General features: G+C 49.1%; 1 protein-coding gene and 1 pseudogene across 1 annotated transcript in view; one reads left to right on the top strand and one right to left on the bottom strand.

Moving 5' to 3' along the window:
- Positions 1-27,619, top strand: part of ANXA3 (annexin A3) — a 48,006-nt gene continuing 20,387 nt past the window's right edge. Inside the window, exons 1-5 of the mRNA XM_044224397.1 lie at positions 1-81; positions 2,941-2,990; positions 18,385-18,472; positions 22,585-22,679; positions 25,179-25,292. Of these exons, the coding sequence (XP_044080332.1) occupies positions 2,976-2,990; positions 18,385-18,472; positions 22,585-22,679; positions 25,179-25,292 (312 nt within the window). The 5' untranslated portion in view covers positions 1-81; positions 2,941-2,975. The remainder of the gene's footprint in view (positions 82-2,940; positions 2,991-18,384; positions 18,473-22,584; positions 22,680-25,178; positions 25,293-27,619) is intronic.
- Positions 6,357-13,746, bottom strand: LOC122889632 (annotated as a pseudogene).

Here is a 27,619-nt window from a genome sequence, read left to right as displayed (position 1 = left end):
GCGAGGGCGCCGAGCAGTCGCGGGCGACGCGCACTCCGGCTCAGGCTCTCCGGCTCGCCAGGTCCCTCGGCCGCGCAGCAGGTAAGACCCGCGTCCCCGCGACCCGCCCGCGGCTGCCGGCGGCTGGCAGCGGGGGCTCCGGCCACTTCCCCGGGAGCGCGGCCCACGCCGCAGACCAGGCGGAGCCCGCGTCCCCACGTCAGAATGGGGGAAACTGAGGCCCAGAGGAGCAAACTTGGTGCGCCTGGGGAGGGTCACCCGACCGCGGCGACGGCGGCCGCAGACCCTCGCTTCTGGGGACCCCGCGGCCATCTCAGCCTCCCGCGCCCTGAGCGTCTTGGGGACAGAGAAGGAGCCGGGGTCGGAGCTGCCCTTTGGGTCCCCGCGAAGCCGGAGGGCGGGCTCGAGCCCGGTGCCGAGGACTTGGGAGTCCCGCCATCCTCGGGAGCCTTCGCTCCTCTTAACGTAGACCTTTTATTTTCTTTCACTTGGAAATTTCTTAGGTGGTAGAAGAAACGTGTATTTAGACATGGAGTGTTGGGAATCCGAGAAGTTTGCTTTTCCTTGAAAAGACCCACCTTTTCTTTGCTTGCAAGTCCCCGCCCCTGCTCGTGATTCATCCCGCAGGCATTTGAGTCAGCAGGTGGGGAACCGGAGTCAGTCCTTGACCTTATACAGGAAGCTGTGGTCTGTGCAGGGACTCAGAGGCCCCGCTCGCTGAAGGCCCCTCTGGCTGCTGATAAGGACCTACAGTGCGGGACAGAAATCCTTCCCCGGAATCTCCCTTCTGCAGGGCCAGCAAGACTGAGCCCTTGGGAAGAGCTACATTTACAACCTGTTGTATCAGCATCATAAAAAAAATGTAATTCATTGAAACATTGTTCTCCAAAGATGTCCCCGTTGGCTCACGAAGGCAGAAAACCTCAGACTGAGGAGAAAGGGAGTTTACAGGTGTAACTTGAAACTCTTAAAGTTTAAAGATTCTGGAATCTTGTTCTCAGAACTGTGGGATCTGTGTGGAGCCATCTGCTGAGAAATAGGGATGGAGGGGAAAGTAAAGGAAATGATGTAGATCCCCAAATTCCTTTCTGAAAAGAATGCTTAAGGTTCTCTTGTGAGGTCTTGGATTTCTTCTTAAAATTTAAATCAGTAATAATTGTTGGATCAACACGTATTGAATATCGGCTGTGACAGTGTGTGGGGCAGGCACTTGGGTAAGGCGAGCGTGGGAGTTACCGTCATACCTTTGGAGTGTGACTGTCCAGATTCAGTAGGGGGACCCTTACTGCTGTGTGCCTAGAACATTATTGTACCTTCTCTGTGCCCCAGCTTTTTAATATGTAAAGTGGAGATGTGTGGGTTTGGGTTTTTTTTTTTAAGATTTTATTTATTTATTTGAGAGAGAGCACAAGTCGGGAGAGCAGCAGAGACTGAGAAGGAGAGGGAGAAGCAGTCTCCCTGCTGAAAAGAGAGCCTGATGGGGGGCTCGATCCCAGCTCGCAGGACCCCAGCATCATGACCTGAGCCGTGGGCAGACACTAAACCAGCTGAGCTCCCCAGATGCCCCTAAAGTGGAGATGTTCTTAATGACAGCTAGCTCCCTTACTAGGTTATTGTGAGACTTAATTTAAGTCATTCATTCATTCAGTATTCTTTTTTAGTGCCTTTTATGCCCCAGTGAACTAAAATGCCAAAAGCATTGTGAAATTAACCTTCTAGTGTTTTTTATATGGCCTGGTACATAGAACTCAGAATCGCAGCTGATATTATACATACGATCTCTGCCTTCCTCTTCCCTTTCTATAGATGAAGAAACCAAAGCTCAAGGAAGTCAGCTTTCAGCAGCAAAATGAGAACTAGTGATACCTTGTAGCCACTGTGTGTCTAGAGGGATGTAATGTTAGATCTGGTAACTAGAAAGCCCACTGCCCTAGGCTACAGATTGCCTGAGAAAATCCGGCTAAGTATTGCCATGGATGTCTAGTGTAATTTCCTACTGAACTTTGTTCTGGGGCTATTACTGAATTTTTAAAATATTTTGTTCTCAGGATTGATGGGAGCAACTTGGCATTTCTAAATCGACCCTGGAGATAACGCCAGCGTGTTTGAATAATGTCTACATAGGAAAAGTGCCTGGCTTCCCAATAGAGCTCCACCAAAGAATTGCCCTTTTTACCTCTGGGCCCTACCAGGAACTGGACTGCCTCCTCAAAGAGCAGGCATGTCTGTTTACAACAGTCCGTAGGCTGGGAGCCTTGTAAAATGTAAATGGAGATATCACAGTCAAACACAAAGAATCCAACTGAAGCCAGCTCAAATTTATTTCGGGATGGGTTCAGAGGAGACAATTTCTGTTTCTGTTGTTGTTCCCCAGGATGGTATCTATCCTGCTTAAAAGAGAACTCAGTAATCAACATAGTTCTGTTAGACTTTTTTATTATTAAAAATTTTATTTATTTATTTGACAGAGATCACAAGTAGGCAGAGAGGCAGGCAGAGAGAGAGGGGGAAGCAGGCTTCCTGGCCAGCAGAGAGCCTGATGTGGGGCTCTATCCCAGGACCCTGGAATCACAACCTGAGCCGAAGGCAAAGGCTTTAATCCACTGAGCCACCCAGGCATCCTTCTATTGGACTTTTAAATGAATGAAGAATTTGTTTTCCAGGAAACAGATTTGTAAACCCTTTAAGTATGGAGATTTTTTCCCCCTTGTTTTGACCCCTTCCCAGTCCCACACAGTCTGTCCTTGTCGGTAGCAGGTGCTCGTAAATGTTCGTGTAGCGCAGAGGGCCCTTGAGGCTGGAGACACATGGGCCTTACTGAGATGGTTTCTCTTTGGGTGTTGACTTCTCTTTCTTTGGATTAGAGATTAGGGTTATTCTGAGATTATGGTATTCTGAATCCCACATTTATTCTGTTTAGTAATTGTTTTCTTTAAATAGGTTCGTGTGATCTCAAGTCAAGCAAAGGTGGGATCATGGCTTCTGTCTGGGTAAGTAACACTCAAGCCTTCACAATACCGTAACTTACCTTAGTCAAATTAAAATGCCAAAAGTCAAAATATGAAAAACAAATCTTTGAAAGTTTATAATGTTCATTGGAAAAAATAACATGCCAAAAAAGCAAAGGGATGTCTAAGAAGAATAAAATACAAACATGTATTGTAGAGGTACATAGCTGAAATAATCCGTGATGACACCAAAGTAGAGGTTAACGACAGAGTAAATTAATTTAGTTTGGGAGTTATTATATGATAAGGATAACATTTCATATCAGGAAAATGTTGGCTTATTCAACAAATAATGTTAGGAAAATTTCAAGCCATTTGGGAAAAAAGTAATTCTGTATTCCCTCCCCCTTCTTAGCTTAAAATGCATTTCAGATGGATAAAGTACTGAAGTGAAAGACACAAAATATGGGTGAATGTTAAAAATAATCGTGAAGTAGGGGTGTCTGAGTGGCTCAGTGGGTTAAAGCCTCTGCCTTCGGCTCAGGTCATGATCCCAGGGTCCTGGGATCGAACCCCACATCGGGCTCTCTGCTCCGCGGGGAGCCTGCTTCCTCCTCTCTCCCTCTCTGCCTGCCTCTCTGCCTACTTGTGATTTCTCTCTATCTGTAAAATAAATAAAAATCTTAAAGAAAAATAATAATCGTGAAGTAGAAAAGGCATTTGCAACTATAATTCCAAACCAAAAGCCTAAAAGAAAAACATTGATCTACTTAACTGCATATAAACTTCTGATTTGTAACAGCAAATGCCACTATTAGTAGAGTCAGAAGACAACCCACAGGGGAAAAATATTTGGAGCACACCAGACAAAAAACACATTTTCATAATGTGAAAATGACCTGAATAAATCAATTAAAAAAACTTGATGGAAAAATTTGTCAGAGCGTGAATAGCACATGAAAAGAATTACAAATGTCCCACGGACATATGAAAAGATGCTCTCACTAGGAAAGAAAGAAATGTAAATAACACAGTGAGAAACCATGTCTACCAGAAAATTGGTAGGGGTGAAAAAACCTATAATAAGACCAGTATTGCAGAGTCTGTGGGCAAGACATGTACTCTCCTACTCTGATCGTGGGAGACTACTGGATGGCACTTTGGGGACAATCGATGTTTAAACGCACACCGCCTTTAGCCAGTTTTTCCACTTCTGGGCATTTATCTTACTGATGTTCTTGCATAAGGCTGAAATAATACAGACCTAATGACCCTCATTTGTATTAATGGAAATATGCAGACAGCATAAATGGCCACCATTTATAAAATGTGTATAAAATTATTAAGGGTGTATAAAATTATTAAATTACTCATTTGTAACCTACAGCTATTTTTAAAAGATCTATCTATTTATTTGTTTGTTTGAGGAGGAAGGCAGAGGGAGAGAGAGTCCCAAGCAAACTCTGTGCCGAGCATGAAGCCCCAAACCAGGCTCAATCTCAGGACCCTGAGATCACAACTTGAGCCAAAACCAAGAGTCGGGTGCTCAGCCGACTGTGCCACCCAGGCGTCCCTAACTTACGGTCATTTTGATGCGATCGTTAAAAAGTATGGGGGAAAAGGTGGTCAGTTCTCTATATATTGATAATAGGAAAATGTCCAAAGATATTAATTAGTGAAAAAATAAAGTTATAGAATAGTGTGGAAAATGAGTGTGTTTATTTTTTAAATATTTTTAAGGATTTCTCTTCATTCCCTTGAGAGAGAGAGCACGAGCCCACACGAGCTGTAGGAAGGGCAGAGCAGAGGGAGAAGCAGGCTCCCCGCTGAGCAGGGGCCTGACGTGGGGCTTGATCCCAGGACCCCAGGATCATGACCTGACCCCAAGTCAGATGCTCAATAGACTGAGCCACCCAGGCACCCCATGGTTCTGTTTGAAAGAAAGTAAAAAGAAAAGAAAAAATATATGCATAAAGACTATATTACATGAAAACTCTCTGGAAAGGCAGACCTGTGAGCAAGGGCACATTTGCTTTTTAGTGCATCACCTTCTGTGCTCTAATTTTTTTGTTAGTGATGAACATACATTATATTTCTCAAGTGAGGGACAGAAAGGCTTGAAGAATAGCTTGTATGGAGATACACCAGCCCTGGGTATGGGTGGTGCTTATGGGAGGTTTGCTTGGCCCTTATCCCCTTACCACTGACCAGGAGGGCAAGCTGTCCCCCTTCCAGGTCTAAAATTCCCGCTGCTATTATGGATACTTTGTAGAGTCAGATGGAGGGAAAAAGGATCTCTCCAAAATGCTGGTGTTCAAAGTCTCCCTCTAGGCCTTGTCCATTAGGAGATCGACATGGGGTTGGTTGGTCAGGCTCTCCACTTAGTTGGCCGGCTGATGCCTTCAAAGTCATTACTCTTCCTCTGTGTCTAGTTTATGAATTAAACTTGATGGTGGCTGTGCATGTTTAAGAAAAAAACAGTGTATATAAGATTCAGTCCTATCTGCAGTTTCCGTGGGGTCTTGGGAAGCATCCACAATGGATGCGGGTGGGGCCACCGAACAGACATACAACGGAGTATTATTCAACCTTAAAAGGGAAGAGAATTCTGGCACATGCTACAACGTGAATGAACCTTGAGAACATTATGCTAAGTGAAATAAACCAGTAAAAGACATGAAGAGACAAAATACTATGATTCCGTTTATACGAGGCATCTAAAGTAGTCAGATTCATAGAGACCAAAAACAGAGTTGTGGTGGCCAGGGGCTGAGGAGGGGGATGTGTTGCTTAACGGGTATAGAATTTCAGTTCTACACAATGAAAAACTTCCGGAGGTCTGTTTCACAATACTGTGGATATCCTCACCACTACTGAACTGTTGTACACTTAAAAGTGGTTAATGTGGTAAACTTTATGTTATGCTTTCTTTTTTACAATTAAAAAAAAAAAACAACCTGGCGATTTCTGTAGTTGTTCTTATCACTAAGTTTTACTGCTTTCTTTTTCCCTCTTACACACAAAATCACATGTATACCTGAACACAAATAAGTGATCCAGTCCATGCTTTTCTCCAAAACCGCAGATCAGCTCGTGGTTACTCACGGATGAGGAGCTTATCAGAGTGATAGGATCCAGAGAGAAGAGTCTGGCTGCCGTTGTGGTGTGTTTCCTTGTGGATGAAAGGACTGCTGGTTTTCTAGGTCTTGATCTAAGTGCGGTGCAACCTCCCATTGTTTCAGATGGGTCAACAATCCACATTGCGTTACTGTTTCCTTTGTTTGGAAACATTGCTTATCTCTGTTCAGGCCTGTGTTCTCCTATTTAACCCCTGATGAGAAGTTTGCTCCCTTCAGACCCAGGGTCCCTTTGGGTTGCTTTTAAGTCCACAGCCGGCACTGGTGAGACCTACAAATTAGAACGTCTTGGGAAACTGACCTGTGTGTGTGGTTGATATCTTCGTTGCTTTGGAGGTGGCCGGCAGGTGCTCCGGAGCTCTTGGTGGGGTGGGCCCACAGGCTCTTCCCCCATCACAGGCTTCTGGCTGAGCAGGATGGCTCGGGCTGTGCCAGCGGCCGTCACGCGGAGATGTGGGCCGGACTCGTTCTCGGGGATCGTGTGCCTGATGCGCCGACGGTGGCCCGGGCGTTCTTGTTAATGGTGGTCGCACGTAGGAAGTGGCAAGCTTTGTGTGGCCGGATCTCTGCTTCCCAAGCACCACTAGACCTTTGTCACTGACCATGGGCTCCACACCCCCAGTCTTAATGCTGAATCCGCTGATTGTAGCGGAAGGAGTTGCGAGCCTTCGGGTTCCTGGGCTCGGTGCTGTCTGCCTGTCTGCTCCTGTGATCGGGAAGCTGGGGCAGTTCAGGACGACCGTCCACTGCAGGTAGACAGTCGTGGGGACGGTTCGTCTCACCGGGGCAGCTGGAGACGGAAAGAGCAGGAACGTGACCCTTCATTAAGATACCACAGCAGTGTCTTTCCGGATGTGCCTTCCACAGAGCTGACTTTCTCAAGCAAACGTTCTGGGCTCTTTGCTCCGTGGTCAGCTCCTAACTTCCTTTGACCATTTGTTTGAATCCTCAGCTTCATATTTTTATTATCTTCCTAAGTTTTTTCTAACCCCATAATCACCGTAATCATTACGAACTGTTATAACTTCCTAACTTGCTATACATTTTCCCTTCCCCACTCCACGCCCGACTTTAAAAATGAGGAAGGGGACCAGAGAGCCAATCTGGAACCTAGGGATAAAGCCATTTTGCAAAAATACAACCACATAAACAGGATGCCTACGGACTGTGTCTGGAAGGAGTTCCTCAACAGGGTAGTCAAACAAGTAAGGCAGCAAGTGCCTGGTACAGTGGGCGCTCCTGGGGCAGAAGGAAGATGGCCCAGCCACGGCCCGTGGTCTGCTGTTCATAACTCTCTAACTGGTTCAGAGGCGGGCTCTTGAGTGCGACCTGTGTCCTCTGCTGTCGTCTCCGCTACCTCACCTGTAAAACGGAAGGACAGTAGTACTGGCATCGTTCAGTGCTTGCGAGAATTAACCTAGTTCTCGTAAAATGCATTAACCGTGCCTGGCACGTGGTAAGCTCTGAGTGACCGTTAGTTGTAATCATTATCATTTCAGTATATTATTTTCTAAAAAAAACATATTCCTTGCCAGTTAATATCCCTGCACCCATTTTAGTAAAGGAGTTTCTGCCTGTCTGCTGGGCCTGATTGTATTACAAATCAGCAGCACCCTCCTCCCCATTGGAGGGATTGTCTCTGAGCTATCTGGACACAGATGGGTTTTCTCCACATAGATTCTTACTGACCCCTCCTATTTTCAGTATTTTTTTTTTTTAATTTTCAGCATTTTTTTAAGAGCAGTTTTAGGTTCCCAGCAAAACCAAAAAGCAAAGATACAGAGATTTCCTGTAGACACATGTGTAGGGTCTAGACACGTGCCCGGGGTCCCCCATTATCAGCATCCGCTGCCAGAGTGGTCCATTTCTTGCAACAAATGAACCTGCACTAACTCATCATAATCACCAGAGCCCACAGTTTACCCTGCAGTTCACTCTTGGTGCTGTGGATTGTGTGGGTTTGGATACTTACATATGCTTAGCGACATGGGCTGCTCTGCTCCCAGTCCGAGCAAGTGTGCCGCCCTACAGTGCGGCACCAGCTGCTCGGAGTTCAGGTCTCCAGGTTTAAGAGCTCGGCCCTCACTTCTATTCAGCAGCGAGTCTCTGAGCCTCCTGTTCTTCCGACCTATGTAGCTGGGGATTTCCATGACCCTCTTGTGTTTGGTAATTGTCTAGAACAACTCAGAAAATTCGCTGAAAGTACTGTACTTATGGTTACTGTTTTATTATAAAGCCGGCTTACACGTAGAGCAAGGCCTGGAAGGGTCCTGTCCCCATGGAGTCAGGACGAGTCACCGTCCATGCACATCATCTGTCCACCAGCCAGGAAGCAGCTCCAAGCCTCTGTCCAGAGTTTGTACTGGGATTTCCTTACACAGGCCTGACTGATTAAATCACTGGCCAGAGGACTGAGCTCAATCTCCAGTCTCCTTCCCCACCCAAACTGCCAACCATCCCCCTCCTATACCTACCTAGAGGTCCACCATGAGTCACCTTGATGGCATAATAAAGACACTCCTATCAGGAAATTCCAATGGTTTGGATGCTCTCTGCCAGGAACCCAGGACAAAGACCATATTCCTTATTGTACCATGCATATATAACTCAGGTTGGGGCTGCACAGAATTTCCAAAATATCATATTCCTTTATTTTTTTATTTTAAAATTAAAGTAACTCTCAGGCATTGGTTACCTTGTGCTGATGAGAACCTCTGCTTCGAAGTTCCTGCCTTAAATCATAAGTAACACGGGACAGTGAGTAATGCTTTGTAATAAATAGAGATTAGCAGATAGAATCACTCAAAACATGGGGTCCATGGAGAAGAAATACTTAAAGGGATTCTTGAGAGTGGAAAGGTTGGGGAAGGCTCATCTGGGGTGGAAACTTGCTAATAGGAAAAATTAGTCCCTGAACATGTGTTCTTGATGAAAAAGAAAGCATACCTTTCCTTCCCCGCCTGACCCTTCCTCTCTTTCCTGGGAACAAGACCCGTGTAGTTTGACCCATGAGGACACACTGGTCCCATTTCTGCTGTGTGAGACAGAGTCGTGGCATCAGCGGTTGGCCTCCCAGGAAAGGTGTGGTGTGCCCTTGGGAGAGAGAATTTGGGAAGACAATGCCTTTCCATTCTGTTCCATGGATGACCCCAGCCCTGGGCATAGGATGCTGCTGGTCCTGGGTACAGAAGTTGGTGAGGGCTCTGTCCAGTTCATACGTCTTGTTTTGGTGGGAACATCCATTAGCCCTTTCTTTCCTGGTGTGTTTGCTTTTCCCAACCATGCAAATCTAAAGCATGTGGGAGGAGCACCTGTGTTACACGCATGTGGTCGTGTTGAACTTCTCCTCCGGTCTCCCCGCCTGCTATGTCTCAGGGCTGGAGGGTCCGGCTCCATAACTGCTTTCCCTGAGCTAGAATTTTCATATCCCAAGGAGAACGGACATCAAGCCTGATTAGGTGCTCTTCAGCGTGATGCAGATTCCGGTCTGGTGTATGTTTTAAGCCATGCTCCCCAAAGTGTGTGCATTTATTTATTTTTTTTAAAGATTTTATTTACTTATTTGACAGAGAGCACAAGCAGGGGGAGAGGTAAAGGGAGAGGGAGAATAGGTTCCCCGCAGAGCAGGGGAAGCCTGATATGGGACTCGATCCCAGGACTCTGGGACCATGACCTGAGCCGAAGGCAGTGGCTTAACCACCTGAGACACGCAGGCACCCCCCGAAGCATATTTAGATAAATGTCGGCAGCTGCAAAAGTGGCCCTCTGCAGGAAGTGAATGAAAATCAGGGAAGACCTGGATTTCAAATCAAAACATTAGAGCTTTATTTCGGGACAGAGTCTAGAAAGAAACTGTCTACAGTCTGAGAAGAAAGAGGCTTCCCAGGGAAGAAGAGACCAAGCATTAAAGACCTGTCCTTTGCCACTCCATGACCCCAACTCACCACGGAGGCGTGGGGACCCTTGTTCACATTTAATCATACTAAAAAGTGAATTTGCCAAATCTCATGAGTAACTATTGAAGAAGCCTGGTGAGTCAGAGGCAAATAGGAAAAGAAAAAGTTTTAGATGGAGAGCAAGGAACGTGAAGGGGAGAAGGTATAATTTGATTCTCTTGAATGCCTGTGTTTTGGTGAATGCAGAGCAGTTGGAAAACGTGCATTTTAGAATGGGGACCAGTGAGATTAGTACAGATGTAGAGGTCTCACACCAAATAAGAGAGTGAGTCAAAAGGGCAGAAAATTCTCAGGTCTGCCCCTTCCTCCATGATCACGTCTTTGCTCCTTTCATTTGTAATCATTTGTGTTTGAATTTGTGTTTAAATACTTCACTTAGGTTCTGGAGACATGTTTAAATAGAGGTAGCGACAGCCCCATCTGAACAGCATTTACGAAAGGTTTGAAGAATGCATTACTCAGATCTCTGAGGTGTGGCAGGGAGCTCTGGAAAGTCTGGTAGTGGCATTTGAGAATTGTTAAAGAAAGCAAGACTCAGAATAAGAAAACATTTCTTTACCACTTAGTCATTCAACAAATATTTACTAAGATCTGCTATGTGGCATACCCTGTTTTGGGCTCTGGAAATAAAGAGAAAGAGAAATTTGAATTTATTAGCAGAGATGGCTAACAAACAAAGGAATAAATGTATAATACATAACATCAGGTTCAAGTACGCTGGGGGAAAAGCAGAAGTAGGTAATGATAGTGGCGGGAGTGTGATTTTCTGCTCAGACATTGGAGGGGGTGGTGAGCTGGGAGAATGCCTTGGGGAGGAGCATCCAGGCAGAGGGCACAGCAGGTGCAGCCCGAGGCAAGGTGTTTTGGAAGAGCGGTAGGGACACGCCCATGGGGTGATGGAGGGAGACAGGGAGATTCGGGGAGGTATTACGCTTCAGGATCCTCCAAGGACCACAGAGAATGTTTAGTTCCAGTAGCCTTTGTATAAACTCTGCAAGGAGTTCCCATTATGTAAATTTACTTTACATTCGGAAGAATTCTTAGCAACTTCTTGTTAAGCTTGTCACTTCCCAAACACACACTTACACAAAGGTCATAAAACAATGCACATTGCCATCCTATCGTGTGGGCATTCATGACCGCAGCCAAGGGTGCGAGAAATGTTCTTTCTGTGATATTACAAACAGCAGACGTCCCTCGTCTCCATCCCTCGTGGCTGGATTTCCATTCCCCTGGAAGGGACGTGGAGGAGAGTGGGTGTCACCGCTGTAGTCCCAACATCCTGCCAAACCAGCGCCGTTTTCTAGCCAAGTACCCACTTCTGAAGGCGTGGATGGCGCCAGATTCCCCAGCTCAGCGAGCCACACTCTCTCCATCTTCCGCAGTTCGAGAGCAGGTCCCTTGGACAGAGGTGTCGTCCTGGACGCTGGACGTGGACTTCTCCAACTGTGGATGTGGCCGGTATAGACACTCTGGTCTTCAGCTCCTTGTGGCTCTTGGCCAAGAAGAGAGTTTGGCCAAGAACTCTTGGCTAAGCTAAACCTGACTTGGATTGTGGAGGAAAAATGTAATCTTCAGATACCGGTGCTAAATAGCTCAAAAGAAGATGAATTCTAAATTATTTATGATATGCTTCAAATAAATAATGAAACTTACTCTGAGAAAGAAGTTTGTGTTGATAAAGACTTTCTTGGGGGACCAGTGTCTCAGACCCAGTCGGTGGTTAGGTTTGCTGCCTTTGCCACCGAACCCCCGGGTGCTTGGAGAGACAGGAAGACAGACGGAAGGAATCCCTGGGAACATTCCCGACTCCCCAGTCTTCTGCCCCAGCTTCTGGAACCAGCTTTGAAAGACCTGTAAGCGCCTGCGGGGCTGAACGTGGCCACCGAACTGTTTCCAGCCTCTTCCACACCTGCCAGGATACAACGGTCCCTTTGATTTCTGGACTGTTGATGTTTGAAGGGAGCAAGTTCATCAAGCAGCCTGTTGGCTTATGTTGACTTTGGAAAAATTCCACCCCTTGGGGTGTCATTGTCCTTCTTCCATTTTCTTCCAGCAAACTCATTCACAGTTCCTGATTAAGGCCCTGTCTGAAGAGACGTCCCGGGCTGGAGCTGGACCTACCATCGTGAGTAAAGCACAAGGTCTCTCCGCCCCTGGAGTTTTGTGTCGGAGGAGCTGGAGACACAGACACGAACAGTGGGAGGTGATACCAGCGCTGATGCCCCCAGGGGAAGGCTGGCTGAGATGGACCGACAGGAGAGGCCCCGCTCGAGTGCAGTGGCCAGGCTGGCTTGTCAGAGAAGAGGGCCTTGAAGCAGAGGCGCGAAGGTAGGAGAACGTTCCAGACAGAGGGAACAGCACGAACAAAGGCATTAGGAGGAGGAAGAACCCCACGTACAGCAGCTAGGCTGTCAGAGAGCTGAAGTGTGGGGGTCGAAGGGGAGGGTGGCGGCGGGTGAGGGCGAAGAGGGAGGCTGAGCCCAGCCACGCAGGGCCAGGGCTGTGCAGACCAGTGCCACAGCCCTGTGGCTGCCGTGTGGGAGGTGGTGGGCGGCGGACGCCGGAAGGAAAGGAGACCGCTGCAGGTGTCCGTGTCCAGGGGAATGGGGAGGGCGACTTGGACAGCAGCAGGGGCCAAGAAGATGGGGAGAAGTGCCCCGGAGATTACCTTTCGAGATTGCTGATGGACCGAGTGCGCAGGGAGAGATGCATCAAAGGAGACTCCCAGTTTGTGGAGCTGGTGCCATTCAGAGGAAGAAGGGACACTGGGGACGAGCTCGGAGACCAGCCGGATTGCCTGGGTTCGAATCCCGGCTGTGCCGCAGGCGAGTCACGTCACCTTGGACCTCTCTGTGTCTTCTCCCCCCGAAGTGGGGGTCAGAACAGTACCGGCCTCAGAGGGTGGGTTTTGAGGATTAAATGGGCAGATAGGGGTAAAGCACAAGTAAATATGGAATTGTTACAGCGGGGAGGAAGTCAGCTTGGGAGGAAATAACAGGTACGTGAGACAAAAGCAGACACTGAGGATACAAGACCAGTGTTCGGAGTAGAAGCCTGGGCTGGGCTGACGAATGTGACGGGTGTTCTCGTGAGAGGAAAGAAAAGAGAGTTTCCGATTTAGAAGCACCCGTGTTACCGAGGCCGGGCGAGGGGCTGGGCGGGCGAAGGAGGGAAACGCAGGCGGGGCGGCGAGAAGCCCCAGGGACGGGGCCAGGAGCCGACAGAAGGCAGGAGTCGGGCCGGGTTGACCGTGGCACAGGCTTCCGAGAGGTCAGGGTTTCTTCTGACTGTGATCTGCGTTTCATGGAAAGCCCGACCCAAGCAGCTTCCCTAACCTCTGAATCACACTGACCTCCTACTCCAGCCCAACACCCCGCTCTGTTACACACCCCGGTGCCCTTGCTCTGAGGCTCCCTGATGAAATCAGTTTATCTAGAAAAGAACAGGAGGCAAGTACGGATCTTTTCTCACTTGAGCAAGACAAGAAGAAACGCGTACATTGTCTCTGAGCCCCTTGGAAGCACTTCAGAGGAAGCCATGACGTTGCTCCCCCTCTCCCTGCCATCGGGCACGGGAGGCTCCCAACCCTGTTCCCCCACCCGTCAGGGGGTCCTTCCTCGCCGCTCCCAGCTCCGGGTGGCTTGCTGCAAGTATCCCGGGTTCCTTGGCTCGCAGCTGTGTGGCCTCGGTCTTTGCCTTCATGGTCACATCCCTTCCTGTGACTCCGTTGTCACCTGGCTGTCTCCTGAGGACAGATGTCATGCTGGATTTGGGGCCCACTCCGTCTGGTCTGACCTCCGCTTCATTAAGTACATGTCCATGAACTTCTACCCGAGGAAGGTCGCAGCGTGCAGCACTGCGGGCTGGGCCCACCTCGTATCTTTTTGGAGGGACACAACTCAACCCCGAACACTCGCCTCCCGTGACCGTGTTCCATCAGGGCCTTTTACAATAAGCTTTCTTTGGTTTGGAAAACCATGTTTTACTAGAAAAATGGAATGAGAAGTCTCACATCTTCTAAGCCGTGATTGTTTGTTTGTTTGTTCGAGTCTACTTTGCTTCTGTCGTAAGCCCTCGAGACCCAGCAGACCGTTTGGACGTGGACCAGAGAGCTACCATTTCTCCCCCGCGCTTCAGGAGTTCCCGAGTGCTGGAGGTTGCTATGAGGCATGGATTTGGAAGCTTAACGTTTAGACGTGTCCTCCGTAGGACTGCGCGAAGTGACGCCTGACCGCACGTTCCCTCAGCCTCAAGCTGTACCCACAGCGGCAGCCCTGCCGGCTCGGAAGCGTTCGGCTTGAACTAGTTTCATGTCAACAGGACTGGCGCCTTCTCTTTCATTCGTTCTTCTGAATGTGAATGTTTGACTTCTCGAAAAGCCAGTGCACTTTGCATGGAGAAATGGGTACAATCAGCCTTCATGGTCAAGGCCTCTCTTAGGGCGGTGGCAGCGGACAGCTCCCAGCCGCCCGCTGGCCACACCAATGGCTTAAGGCATCAGGTGCTCTGATGATCTCTGGAGGAGAGTTCTAGAAGGTCAGAGGAAAAGGAGCGCCTGGGAGGCTCAGCTGGTTGACGTCTGTCTTCGGCTCTGGTCATGATCCCGGGGTCCTGGGATCCTGGGGCTCCCTGGTCGTGAGCGGGGAGCCTGCCTCTCCCTCTTCTTCCCACTCATGCTCTCTGTCGCTCTTTCTCTCTCTCTCTCTCTCTCTCTCTCTCAAATAAATAAAATCCTTAAAAAATGAAGATCAGAGAAAAGTTTTGACATGAAGATGGTTCAGATGCGAGGCAGCTTCGTGATCAGAAGCAGAGGCTGATGAGACTGACCACTTGCTGGCCGTGTGGACTCGGCAAGTTACTTCAGCATCAGTTCTTATCACTACCTATAAATAGGATGTGTTACATCTGCCTCATAAGTTTGTGGTGAGGATTGAATGAACTAATGCAGGAAGCGTGCTTAGCGCGACTTGGCACACGGTAAGTCCAACCATTTTTTTTTTTTTAAGATTTATTGTTTGTTTGTTTGTTTGTTTGTTTGTTTAGAGCAGGGGGAGTAGCAGAAGGGGAGGGAGGGAACGGATCCCAACCAGACTCCGTGCTGAGCAGGGCGCCCCATGCAAGGCTCCGTCTCGGGACCCTGCGGTCATGAGCTGAGCAGCAACCGAGAGTTGGACGCTCAACGGGCCGGAGGTGCCCAGGCGTCCCAAGTTGCAACGGTGGTTGATGTCGAGAGCTCCTGTTAGTCTCTCTCCTCCCTTTATTTCAACAGTGCTTGCTTTAATTTATTTTCCAGCTGGTTTCAGGATCGTTGTCCCTCTGGGGGCATCTGAAGGTCAAGTTTGAAAAAAAAGGAAGCAACGTACAGTGTTTAAGGGATACACATGGAAATCTGATCAGACGTGGTGTTTTTGGAAATATAAAAAGTTTGCCAAGTATTGGTGTCCTACACTAGCATGACATTTTGCTAGGGAGTTAGGGTTAGTGCGAAGAGCCGAAGTCAAGCATGGATTAGTCGTTCAAATGTAAGGAAGGAAGCCCTGCCACTAGCAGGCCATGCGAATCGTTAGGTCTGTAACAATGCCGGCATTCCTGAAACGCTGAGGTCATCATCAAATTCTTCCTCCACCTCCCACGAAAGAATCTGTGGCTTGTTTACTCATTTCCCTTTGGTCTTCTGGGCAGCTGAGAATGAAACAGAGCCGTGGTTCTCAACGTCGAGCCCTAAAATCGTCTGGAGGGCTTGTTAAAACACAGATCCTGAGTCGTAGCCCCAGAACTGTTGGCTCAGTGAGACTGGGTGGGACCTGAGAATCTGCATCTCTGACAAGTTCCCAGGCGAGGCTGCTGGGGCCGATCCAGAGTCCGCGCTCCGAGAACCACTAGCTGGAGTCCGGGGAGGCTCTGTGACGTGCCGGAGGGCACAGGGCATTTCAGAGACAAGCGGGGGGTTGGCGGGTGCCGCGTCCTCCGCTGTCCTCGGGAGCAGAGTTCTGTGAAGCAAATCATTTCTCTGAAATCGAGTTTCTTCTATTTTTTTAATGGGAATAATGAAATCTACTCTGTTCGGGTCATTTTAAGACTGAAATAAGTTGTCTGTAAAGCACTTTGTTCACTGCCTGGCATGTGCTCGTTTCAGAGTCAGTTAATGTCTTGTACTCTAAGATGTTTTTTCGAAGGTCACGGAAATATTGTTGAATGTTCTGGGCAAGCAACTCTAGCACCTGAATTCTACCGCTTCCTGAAATACCCGAAACAGCCTGGAAAACTTCACCAAGATTCTGCTTCAGAATCTCCGTGCCATTTTTCAAGCGTGTGAGAGTGTGTGTGTGTTGCCTTTTTTCTTTTAATTAAACAAGGAGTTCCTCCCCGTTCAGTTCTTACTAGGTGGCACATTACATAACGGACTGGGAATTTCGACCTTCTCTAATCATGCGCGATGGAATTTCAGCATATTTTGATGTGTAGATAGCAGAGGGCCGTGCAAAGGTCACAGCTAGAATGGAACCCCTTTCGTGAGCCCCTGGAGTCTTTATTTCTGAAGAATATGTTCAACATGTCTGATGCGTGACCCGGTCACACGCGTTTGAGGGAATGGCCCGGGTAGAGACCGTACGTCTCAAGAAGGACAGGAGTGGGCTGGGATGGTCATGACCACGTTCAAGTTCAGAGCTGCCGCCAACCTGGCTTCCGTGGGTTGAGCAGATTCTCCGATCGTCTTAAACCCCGGAGTCTTGTATGTGAAATGGGTGCGTCTTACTCCTCGGGGCTGTCACGCAGGTTCTGTTAGGACGTATGCAGTGTCGCTCACGGGGCTGGGCCTGCAACGCTCTCATGCTCTGATACGGGGGAGTTTTCCGCGGCCCAACACATACGGTGGACAGGTAAGATCGCCACAGACGTCCCTGGATGGCTAGACCTGAAATGAAGCCACTGCACTCTGGGAACCCATAAAGTGTTTATTAAGCCTCAGAGAAAGAGGATTCTCCAAAGATCTGTGGACACGACTACTTTCTTACGGATGCCTTGAGATCAGACACAGTCACAACTAGTTTCTAACCTGTTACGGTCACGCTGGTAGAAGGAAAACTCTTTGTTTTGGATGCTTTAAGACTGAACAGTGTTTGGGTGTATCGAAGCGAATTGTTCCACCTTATCTACCGAATTAGCAGGTCACTATTTTTTAACGATAACATTAATTTCCCATTCACTGGCATGTGACGAGAGGATGTCCTGTCATGGAAACATTAAACGCTTCAGGGGAGCCTAAACGACATAGTAGCACGAGACGACAGAGCCTGTTAGTCAGCAGCAGGACAGGACAGTCAGCTTAGGAGGAAAACACCATGACCGTGAACACGGGCTTGGCTTCCGCGTGAGGAAATGCCGTGTGAACCCGGGATCCCTCGGATTTGTCCCAGCATCTCCGTGGCTGTTCTGTAGTCTCGTAAGCAGTTTTGAGAGAATTTATTCTTTCGGCAGGGAAGGTGGTTTTTCCCGGCTTACTGACGTGTTCCCCACGTGTGTGTTTAAAATGAGTGTCGTGACGCCTTCCGTTTCCCTTCTGCTCCCGAAGGTCTCCGGCGGTGCGGCTCCCGGAAGGGCATCTGTCAGCCGCAACCGCACATCTGTCAAACCAGGCTTGAGAACAGGCTGTCCTAATGGGTTTTCACCTGCGGATCCTTTGGTGTGGGCTTCCCCAAGGACAGTGGTCAGCACTAACTAAAGCACCGTGAAGCCTGCAAACTTCTGTGTGAGATGCAGGGAGGAGCTTTGCGCTATTGCTTGAAAACGAAGAGGATACGGGAAATTCTCACCTTCTCATTGCTTTTATGCAGAGACCACTTTGAAGCGAATATTCTGGGGCGCCTGAGGGGGCTCGGTCGGTTAAGCATCTGCCTTCGAATCAGGTCGTGGTCCAGGGTCCTGGGATCGAGACCCGCGTTGGGCCCCTTGCTCAGCACGAAGCCTGCTTCCCCTCTGCCTGCTGCTCCCCCTACTTGTGCGCCCGCTCTCTCTCTCAAATAAATCTGTAAAATAAGATAAGACAAAGCAAATATTCTTCGGAGTCACTGGGATTAGCACAGTGTATTCCTCTAGAGAATAAATGTTTTGTAGTTCCAACCTGTTACACAGCAGGGGAGAAGAGAGCCCTTTCTGCACACGCGTCCAGCGTCATATTTCTCCCGTCTGGGGACAGAGTCTGGCGAACCCCTCCTGCAGGGAAAGGAAGGTGTTGCGAATTATGGGTTCCTTATGCTTCTAACGCGCATGCGCGTATGCTTGGCATGCAAACAAAGACGTCATTCTGAGCTAGTGTCACTTTCAGATATTTCCTTCCAGGTGGGACACCGAGGGACAATCCGTGATTATCCGGGCTTCAGCCCGTCAGTGGATGCGGAAGCGATTCGGAAGGCGATCAGAGGAATCGGTGAGCTTGACTCTGTGGTTGTTCTTGTCACCTTGAAGCAAATCAGGAAAGTTACAATTTAAAAAGTGCATTGGTTCAGTTTGCTCAACTTGGCTTACTCAACCAGTGAAATCGTAAGGGACTTTTGAAAACTTGTGGAATAATGGGGTGCCTGGGTGGCCCAAGTCGGTGAAGCCTCTGACTCTTGATTTCAACTCAGGTCATGATCTTGGGGTCATGAGATCAAGCCCGGCATCAGGCTCCATGCTGGGTGTGGAGCCCACTTCAGATTTTCTCTTTTTCTCTCCCTCCGCCCCGCCTCCAAAAATAAAAAATTTTGAAATCGTGAGAAAAAAGTGCATAGGGTGCCCAGTTCTACTAAATCTTAAGATTTACCATATTTACTTGCTGTGAAACAATATGTGATATGTGAAACAATACATCACCATCACTGCTACCAAAAACTGTGATCATCGTAATAAATCGTTACAGATACCGTTCCTGCTGATTCTTCCTGGATCTCTTTCCCACCCCATTTTCTAGAGATAAAACACCATCCTAGAGTAGAGTTTATTCCCGTGAAACTTTTAAATCCGTAACTACATACGCACACGCATCGAGTTTTGCATGGCCTCAAGCCGTGTAAACCGGGATGATACTGTGTGTCGTAGGTGCACTCTTCAGCAACTTCTTGTCTCCCTTAACATGTCGTCTTTGAGAATTACCGTGTTGATATGTTCAGCTCTAGTTCATTAACACGACTTGCATAGTGTCTATTGAATTATTATTGTAAGATGGGGTGCTGATGGGACATTTACGTTGCCTACAGTTCTTTTCTATTCCGGTATAAACTGCTGCGTTGGATATCCCTGCTTACGTCTTGTGCACATTTGCTTCCATTCAAGGATGGAATTCAAGGTTGGAGATGTTCATCTTTAAATGAACTAGACATTTTGCCAAACTGCTTTCTAAAATGAATATGCAAATGAGCATTCCTGCCAGCAGCACAGGAGACGTTCTCTCGCTCCGCATTCTCTCCGGTACTCGCTAAGGTCACGCTCTTCTGGTTTCCCCACTGAGTGGGTCTAGAATTGTATCTCATCTTGTATGTGTGTTTGCTTCCTCTCTCCTCCCCCTCCCCCAGGACTGACACGGCTGAGTCTCCTTTCTGGATCATCGGCTGCTTCTACGAATTATGTCTTCTTATCTTTTATCCATTTTTCAGTTGGACTGTCTTCTTCATGATTGGCAACATTGTGTTTTTTTTATAAATTCTGGATACAGAGTAAAAAAATGTGACAATCCATGAAAATATCTTCTCCTACTCTGTCGTTTTCTTTTAACATCAGTTCTAGTAACTTCTATTGCCGAGAAATCTTGACTAGCAGGAAATCAAGTTTACCAGTATTTTTCCCGTGTGCCTTTTCCTTTAATGAGCTCATAAAGATATTCTCCTGTATTTTCTTCCCAGAGTTTTACAGTCTTATTGTTCACTTTGGGATTTTCCATCTACCTGGAATTAATGTTTGTGTAGTTTATTTAAAGGCATCTAATTTTGTTTTTATCGCATGTGGCTAGTTGACAGTCCCAGCACAATTTACTGAAGAACACCCCCTTTGCACACTGAGTGGTAAGGCCACTTTCATCCTCCAGGTCTCTCTGTTTCCGCTTTCTGTTACGCTCCATTGGTCCGTGTGTCTATCCCGGTCCCTGTATCACCTTGTCATAAGGACTCCTCTAATTTTATAATTAGTGTCGAGTAAGACAAGAGCTTCTCTTGGCCCTTTGGACCACTTCCCCTTCCCCCCATACCCAAATATTAGGGTCAGTTTGTCAAGTTCCATGAAATATCCTCTTCGGGTTTTTATATCAGTGTAATATTATCTCGTTTCTGTCATTTGGGTTTCTTTTTTCTTTTTTTCTGCTTTTAAATGGCAATTATTTCTTCATTTATTTCTATGCCTTCCCCATTTATGCTCCATGTTGAGAGATTACTCCATGAGAGGTTGATGTCAAATCGAATGGAATAATAGTCTTCCATTCTAATGCTTGTCTTTTTCTTCTTTTTTTTTTTTAAAAAAAAAAAGATGTTATTTATTTATTTGACAGACAGAGATCACAAGTAGGCAGAGGCAGGCAGAGAGAGAGGAGGAAGCAGGCTCCCCACTGAGCAGAGAGTCCAATGTGGGGCTCGATCCCAGGACCCTGAGATCATGACCTGAGCCTCAGGCAGAGGCTTAACCCTGAGCCACCCAGGCACCCCTGTTTGTCTATTTTTTCTAAGTGTTACGTTTCTTCATGCATTTTTGTATTTGGGGTTGCAGACCTACTCCGAGATGCTTGTGAGGACCAAAACTGATGTGTTCTAGGTCCTGAACCAGGTGTCATCATTGTATTTGCATTAGGATGTGTCAGAGCCCGTCTCTGAAACCACGAGACAGCTTGTTTTAGCTTCTGGTCCCAAGTGTGTGTGAAACCTCCTCGTATACAAGCTTCACACAGCCATCGGTGGAGGGGGGGGGTGTGGTTACGTCTGGAGTCTGGGAGGGGTTAGATCTGGAGTCTAGGGACATATGGCATAGAGATGCCGAGAAAGGGTAGAAAATGAGAACAGAGACCTGGGCAGGATCTAGACCATTAGGGTTTCACCCAAGGGACGGACATGCTCAGGCACATTTTAAAGAACTTACCGAGGCAATCATGTACGGTATGAATTGTAAGGGGGCCATCAGGAGGCTATCAAAGCTTCTAGATACAGAGTGATGTGTGCGCAGGGGCAGAGGAGAGGACAAATTCAAGAGACGCAGATGGTCGCTACAATGTAGGGTGAAGAAAAGAAGGGAGTGTGGGATGACTGCCAGGGTTTTGGTTGAATGACTCCATCCGTAGTGATGTCGTGGATGAGCGAACACGGAACGAGAGTCGAGGCAGAGAAGAAAGAGAAGAAATTCAACCCGGAGCATCCGATGCTGAGATACTTATGCACTTGGCTGTGCTCAGTCGTGTGCCAACTCAGATGCCATTAGAGGTTCAAACTGACCATCGGACTCATGGGACACAGCTAGGCTCTGATCTAGCTCTGTGCTTACTTAACACTCTGAAAGAATGCAAGACCAGCGTTACAGGGGGGTGGGCTGCAGGACCTTTCACTGGGAGGCCCAGTGGCTAACCAAGGACACCGTTTGTTTTGCCCATCCCTGCTGTAGAGCATGTACCAGGGCCACTGGCCCGTGTAGCCGTGTGTGGGGGTCACCTCAACACAGAGAACTTGAGCCTGGAGTTCCTGCCGATCTTCTGTACCATTCTAATCATGCAAGCCCAAGGCACACGCCAGCTCACTCCCAGGGGGAGTGCTCTCCTGCAAAGGAGGCAGACACAGCTTCCTTCTCTAGCTTCCTACTGGAATCCCCGAGAAAACTATGACCATGAGGGCATCCTCCAGCAGGCCAGCATCCGACCGATACCTACAGCAGGCGCCGAAGTACACGGGTCTGGGGTACCTGAAGGAGATATGGGTCAGAGAGGGAAATAAATGCTTGGGGTCAGAGATTTGGGTTCCCCTTCTTACGACACCACTTAAAAGCGGCATGACTTGGGCACGTGACATAACTTTTCTAATTATGAGTGTTTTCATCTTTGGAACGACTTCTTCATACCCACTGCCCAGAGTTTTTGTGAATATTAACTATGACAGTGACTAAAAGGGGCCTAGAATACGGCAGGTTCTCAGAACACGTCAGTTCCTTTTTTCTAGAGAAAAAAGAAATGGGTATCAAGTATGGAGCGAGGAGAGAACAGGCAGTGAGACAGTAACTGGCCTCATCACGGTGAGAGCCGCTCATCAGAGTGAGAAGCACCGCGTTGCTTGCGCGGCTCCCCCCGTCTGACGTGCAGAGAGGGTATGTGGACCATGATTGCTCCCCCCAGCCGACCAAACTCTCCAAAATTACTTTGCTTTTCCAAAAGCTGGCGGAGAAATAAATATTCCAACCTGGTAAGAACGTGGAAATTAGAAATCAGAATGCCTTCCTCTCTGCATTTGTTTCAAGCCATTAATCATTTTTCTTTTGCTCACGACAGATATTAAGCATCTTTGGGTTGATGGTGAGTGAAATCGTTTTCGTTTCATTTAGGAACCGACGAGAAAGCACTCATCAACATTCTGACAGAAAGGACGAACGCACAGCGGCAGCTGATTGTGCGGGAATACCAGGCGGCGTATGGAAAGGTATGATTGACAGGACAGCCGGCAAAGAGCTGATCCCTGGGGACCAGGGATGCTCCCACGTGACTGCACCAGAGATCTTTTGTTTCAGACCAAATGGAACAGGAAGTACCGTGTGTACGCGGGCAGCAGCCTGGCGTGCGAGTCCTAGCTGGCCCGTAACAGGCTGAATGGCCTTGATCATGTTATTTGGTCTTTCTGGGCCTTAATTTTTTCACCTGTTGGATAAGGAGGGTGGCCTGAGACCGGCGGCTTTAAACCTGGAGTGATTCTGCTCCCCAAAGGATATCTGGCAATGCCTGGAGACATTTTCATTATCACACCTGGAGGGGAGAGAGGCATGTTTCTGGAATCTGGTGGGTGGCGTTCAGGGATGCTGCTGAAGAGGCTGCCACGCACAAGGTGGTCCACCCGCCAAGTGTTATCTGACCCGGTATCGGATAGGTCCTGTCTTACATCACCTTTAATTTCTCTTCCAACTCTAAAATATCTTTGTAATTGTGGATTTAATTCATTCAGCCCACGAAAGCTTACTGCGCAGGAACGTACCAGGACATTTGTGGTTTGTTCCACGCGGTGTGTGTGTTCAGTAATAAACGGTGTCAGGAGACGACCTACACATTGGAGGTTCACTGGTCTAAAAATCAGACCCTTCTTTTTTATCATGGAGCTACCATTTTATTAGGAAGCTGTGAAGTCAATAAATTCAGATATCGGTAAGTGTTCTGCAAGAATCGAAACGGGAAGATCCGGCCGAGAGCGGCTGCGGAATGGCTCCTTGGAGCAGGGTGGGGAAGGCTTACCACGATTACTCTCCGCGACAGCTAAACCGTACCAAGGCTTCTGCCCTACTTGTTCTGGGGAAGAGCATTTCAGACAGAAGTTACAGCACGCGCAAAAGCCCTGAGGCAAGCACGAACCGGGACCATTTCAGAAACGGAAAGACTCTCAATATGGGGGGAGCGGCGGGGAGAGATGAGGCTCGAGGGGCGAGAATGCGCTGGGCTTTGTGGTCCTGGTACACAGTTTGGGTTTTATTCTAAGAACAAAAGAGAATCATTGCAAGTCTGTAAGCAAGGGAATACTATAAGACCAGTTTATATTTTTTTAAATGTATCTTAGCTTCTGTGGCTCACAAACCGGGGAGGGAAACGTGTGGTCACAGAGGGCAGTCAGGCTCTTGAGATCAGGTGAGAGCCGAGAAGGCGTAGAGACCCTCCAGGGGCGACTCGGGCGTCACCTCTGACTGTGTCCTCCGAGCTCCCAGACCCCATTAAGAAACACCCTTCTTCATGCTTAACCTTCACACTTTACCAGATACTTAACAAGTTATATTGAAATTTTATCTTTGAATATTTCTGGCTTTCGAAGGAGTGCCCTAGGGGTGTGCCAGGAGGGCGCATTGTGTCCCACTCGCCCTTAAGTGCCGAGCACACAGCAGGAGCCCGGGAAACACCTGTCAAATCCAGTGAATTGCCCGGTGTCTCCACCAGGCCACACGCTCACGTGTCGGAACACGAACGGTCCGTTGGCCTGTCAGGATTTTCTGAATATGGGGGGAGGGCGAGGTGAAGGGGGCGCGTTTCCCACGCTGAGAAGGATTGAGAACAGGTGAATCGGGAGTCGGTTGTAGCGGCGTGCGTTGAGGGCAGGTGGTAGCAAGAGGTTAGCATTTAGAGAGGAAACAGCCGCTGCCGATTGCGATGCCGCAGAATTAGGAACACTTGGGCTCCAACCATTTGCTTCCTCCGCCGCCTCGCTGGGTCCCCCTGGTGGCCGGTGGATGTTGGTACGTGTCCGCGTTGTCCCCGTGGTCTGGGAGGCCGCCCGCCTCTGTCTCAGCTGAAAATAATCCAAAGCAAGAAAAACAATAATCCACTAACATCCTTTAAATATTGAAAATAAAAACCATCTAACCTGCCTTCAAGAGGAGGAGATGGGCTGGACCTATGTGGGAAAACAGGCCCAGAGGACACGAAGAACGCCGGCCCCATTACATTTAGGGTTTCCCCCGTTGGTGTTGCCAGAAAACTGCTTTGATGCCTCGTGGTTCCACAGTCCTAGCAGAGACAGGCGAACAGCTGCTGTCCTCTCCTTCCCTTTTGTCCCCAGGGCTCTCTGGCAGTCACTGAGAAGCAGCTACTCGTGAAGCCGGGTGTGAATTGTAGGGCCCCCTTCCTCGTTGTCTTCCCCCACCGCAAGCCAAATACTGAGAGCACCTGGGGCCTAGGAATGCGTTTGTGATGCACAGCCCCTGTCTGTGGCGCTTACGTAACCCCCGCCACTTTCTGATCTTCAGAAAACCCGTAAGACAGAACGTCTTGGCAGCCGTCCCGGAACGCAGACTGCCGTCCGTGGAGCTAGGTCGCCATTTCGGTTCATTCCCGTGGATTGGCAGGTTGTGTCTGCATTGGTGCATTTGCTGATCTTTCGTGACGTGACTTTGTAGAAACAGAAAGGAAAAGTATTTCATGCTTTCCTCGGTGGGGTTCTTTATTGTAGGAACTGAAAGACGACTTGAAGGGCGACCTCTCCGGCCACTTCAGGCAGCTCATGGTGGCCCTCGTGACTCCTCCGGCTGTGTTTGATGCAAAGCAGCTGAAGAAATCCATGAAGGTAGGAGCCCGGCGTGAGCCGTTTCTGCCCGAGCTTTGACTGTGTCGTCCAGAACAGGGACTTCGCCCAGTGCGCACGTGAGAGATGGGCATGAATAGGATAAATCTGGGTGTCGTTTTGGTGCTGTCCAAGTGGAAGAACAGTCCCGAAGCGGGGCAAGGGCTGCGGAACCTGGAGTGGAACCTGCGGAACCACGTGTTCCCGGGCTGAAAGGGTCGTCATACCCTAATTTCATTCCCGCGGTTTTTCACCCACAGAGTCAAGCCCTCCACTTGGTTGTCACGGAGGGTAAAGGACGCCACCATCGACCCCATTGCTTAGGTGGAAACCAGGATCATCTGTGATCCCTTGCGTGCCCTCAGGCTTCCGAGCTCCCAGATCTGTCAGCCCGTCCGTTCGCTCTGTCCCCAGATCTGTGTGCGAGTCTGTCTGTGCGGATGTGTGCGTGTCCCTCGGAGCCCGCCGCTGCCATTCCGGCTCCACCAGCGGCGCCTTCCTGGCCGGTCCCTTGCGTCTGCTTCTGCCCACCTGGAATCCACTGAGCACAGAAGAGCCAGAGCTATGCTCATGGAGTTATTCTTCGAGCTGTGCTGTTCACAGCCTGCATCTCCAGGGGTCTTGAAAGACCAGCTTCTTACCACGACCTTCGTCACCCGTCAGTCTGGCTCCTTCCTGGCTCCGTGAATTTTTAAAAATTCTGTCTGTGTCAGGCAGGGTTTCCCAGAGACGCCGAAGCAGCCGGCGGGGACTTACGCGGTGAGATTTACTGCGAGGGGTGGGTTACATAATGAAGGAGCTGACGAGGCAAACCCGGAGTCTGTAGGGGCTACTAGGAAGGGCCGTGGGGGCCTCGTGGCAGAGCGGGAGCTGCGGCCCACAGGTGGGATTTCTGCTGCTTCAGAGAAGCCTCAGCGCTGCTCTTGAGGCCTTTAACTGACTAAACCGGGCCCACCTAAGCTATCTAAGATGATCTCCCTTGCTTAAAGACTGTAGTGACGTCCACAAAATACCTTCCCAGCAGCACCCAGGTTTGTGTGAGAGTAACGGAGGACTGTAGCCCGGCCAAGTCGATGAGGTTGCATAAAGCGGCCACCACAGCCCCTCCTCCCGTGCCCCGACTCCGTGCGCGGCTCCACTGGCCTCCTCTGTGCTGCTTGAACATTCTAAGTTTATTCCCACCTTCAGGTCCTCATACGTGATGGTTCTTCCATCTGCAATGTTTTCCCTCCATGTATTTTCTATCCGTTCACTCAGTTTTATATTCTTAGTTATACCTATTACCATCTAAAATTGCCCCGGGGCGGGTGTCTTTGTTGATTATTGGTTTGTCCATCCAGTTAAGAGGCAAAACTCCGTCATGGCAGGGACGCTCGTCAGTCTTGGTCGTATCTTCTGTTCCAAGAGGAAAACCTGAAACAAAGTAGGTTGACATGTGTTGACGGGAAGGAAGGAGTCTAGGTCCGAGGCCTGAGCTGTCTTCTGCCTCTTTATCCGAGACGGGAGAGACTGTCTCTTCCGCGGAGGACGCGTGAGCCCCCAAGAAACAAGATGGAGTGAGACGCACCGGAGAGTTCCTGGGGGAGGCTCACGAGGGATGGAAAGGAGACAGAGCAGGGCGGGTCGGGTGAATTGGGGGAAACTCATGGCCGTTCGGGTCCATCACACGTGGAAGGGGGGGGGAGTCGGCTCGGATGGAACGAGTTTCGGTCTCCAGGCAGCTCTGGGAAGGCCGTGGCAGGCCGGCAGGGAGCTCCTGAGCTCCTGCCCCCAAGTCCCGCCCTGGGCAGAAGCGGCCCAGCCCCAGGACACCCTCCCCGTCCAGCCACTCGCTGAGAGCAGCGTGGAGGGAGCGCGACCTCTTTGTCAGCTGCGTGGCGGACCTGAAGCTCGGGCGACTGGGGCTCCCCACGGGATCTGCAGCAGAGTCTCCGAGCCATGCATCTCCCCGGCCGCCCCACGGGGGTCAGCTTAGCTGGTGGCATAATGAGGATTCGATTCACCAACAAGGATTAGAAAAATCTCCCCTTTGTGCAAAAGAAATCCAAAGCGGGCAGTGCGGCACTGGGTGTCACGGCACAGCCCTTGTCAGGGACTCTGGTTCCTTCCGTCTTGGGGCTTCACCATCCCCGGCCTGTCCGTTCCGCTTGTTGGCTCGGGACGGGGCTCAACACCCAGACATCACATCTTCATCCTGTCAGGCAAAAAGACGGTCACGAGACCAAGGAGGGGTCATTTCCTCTCCTTACGGACTCTCGGAAACCGTACGTGGTACTTGATACGTGTTCTATGGGTCGTGATTTATTACATGAATACACTTAGTTCCACGG

The sequence above is a fragment of the Neovison vison genome, chromosome 11 (genome assembly GCF_020171115.1).
Source record: "Neovison vison isolate M4711 chromosome 11, ASM_NN_V1, whole genome shotgun sequence".
In the NCBI taxonomy this organism is placed as follows: domain Eukaryota; kingdom Metazoa; phylum Chordata; class Mammalia; order Carnivora; family Mustelidae; genus Neogale; species Neogale vison.
Note: the sequence above shows the minus strand (reverse complement) of the source record. Positions and strands in the feature narration are given on the sequence as shown.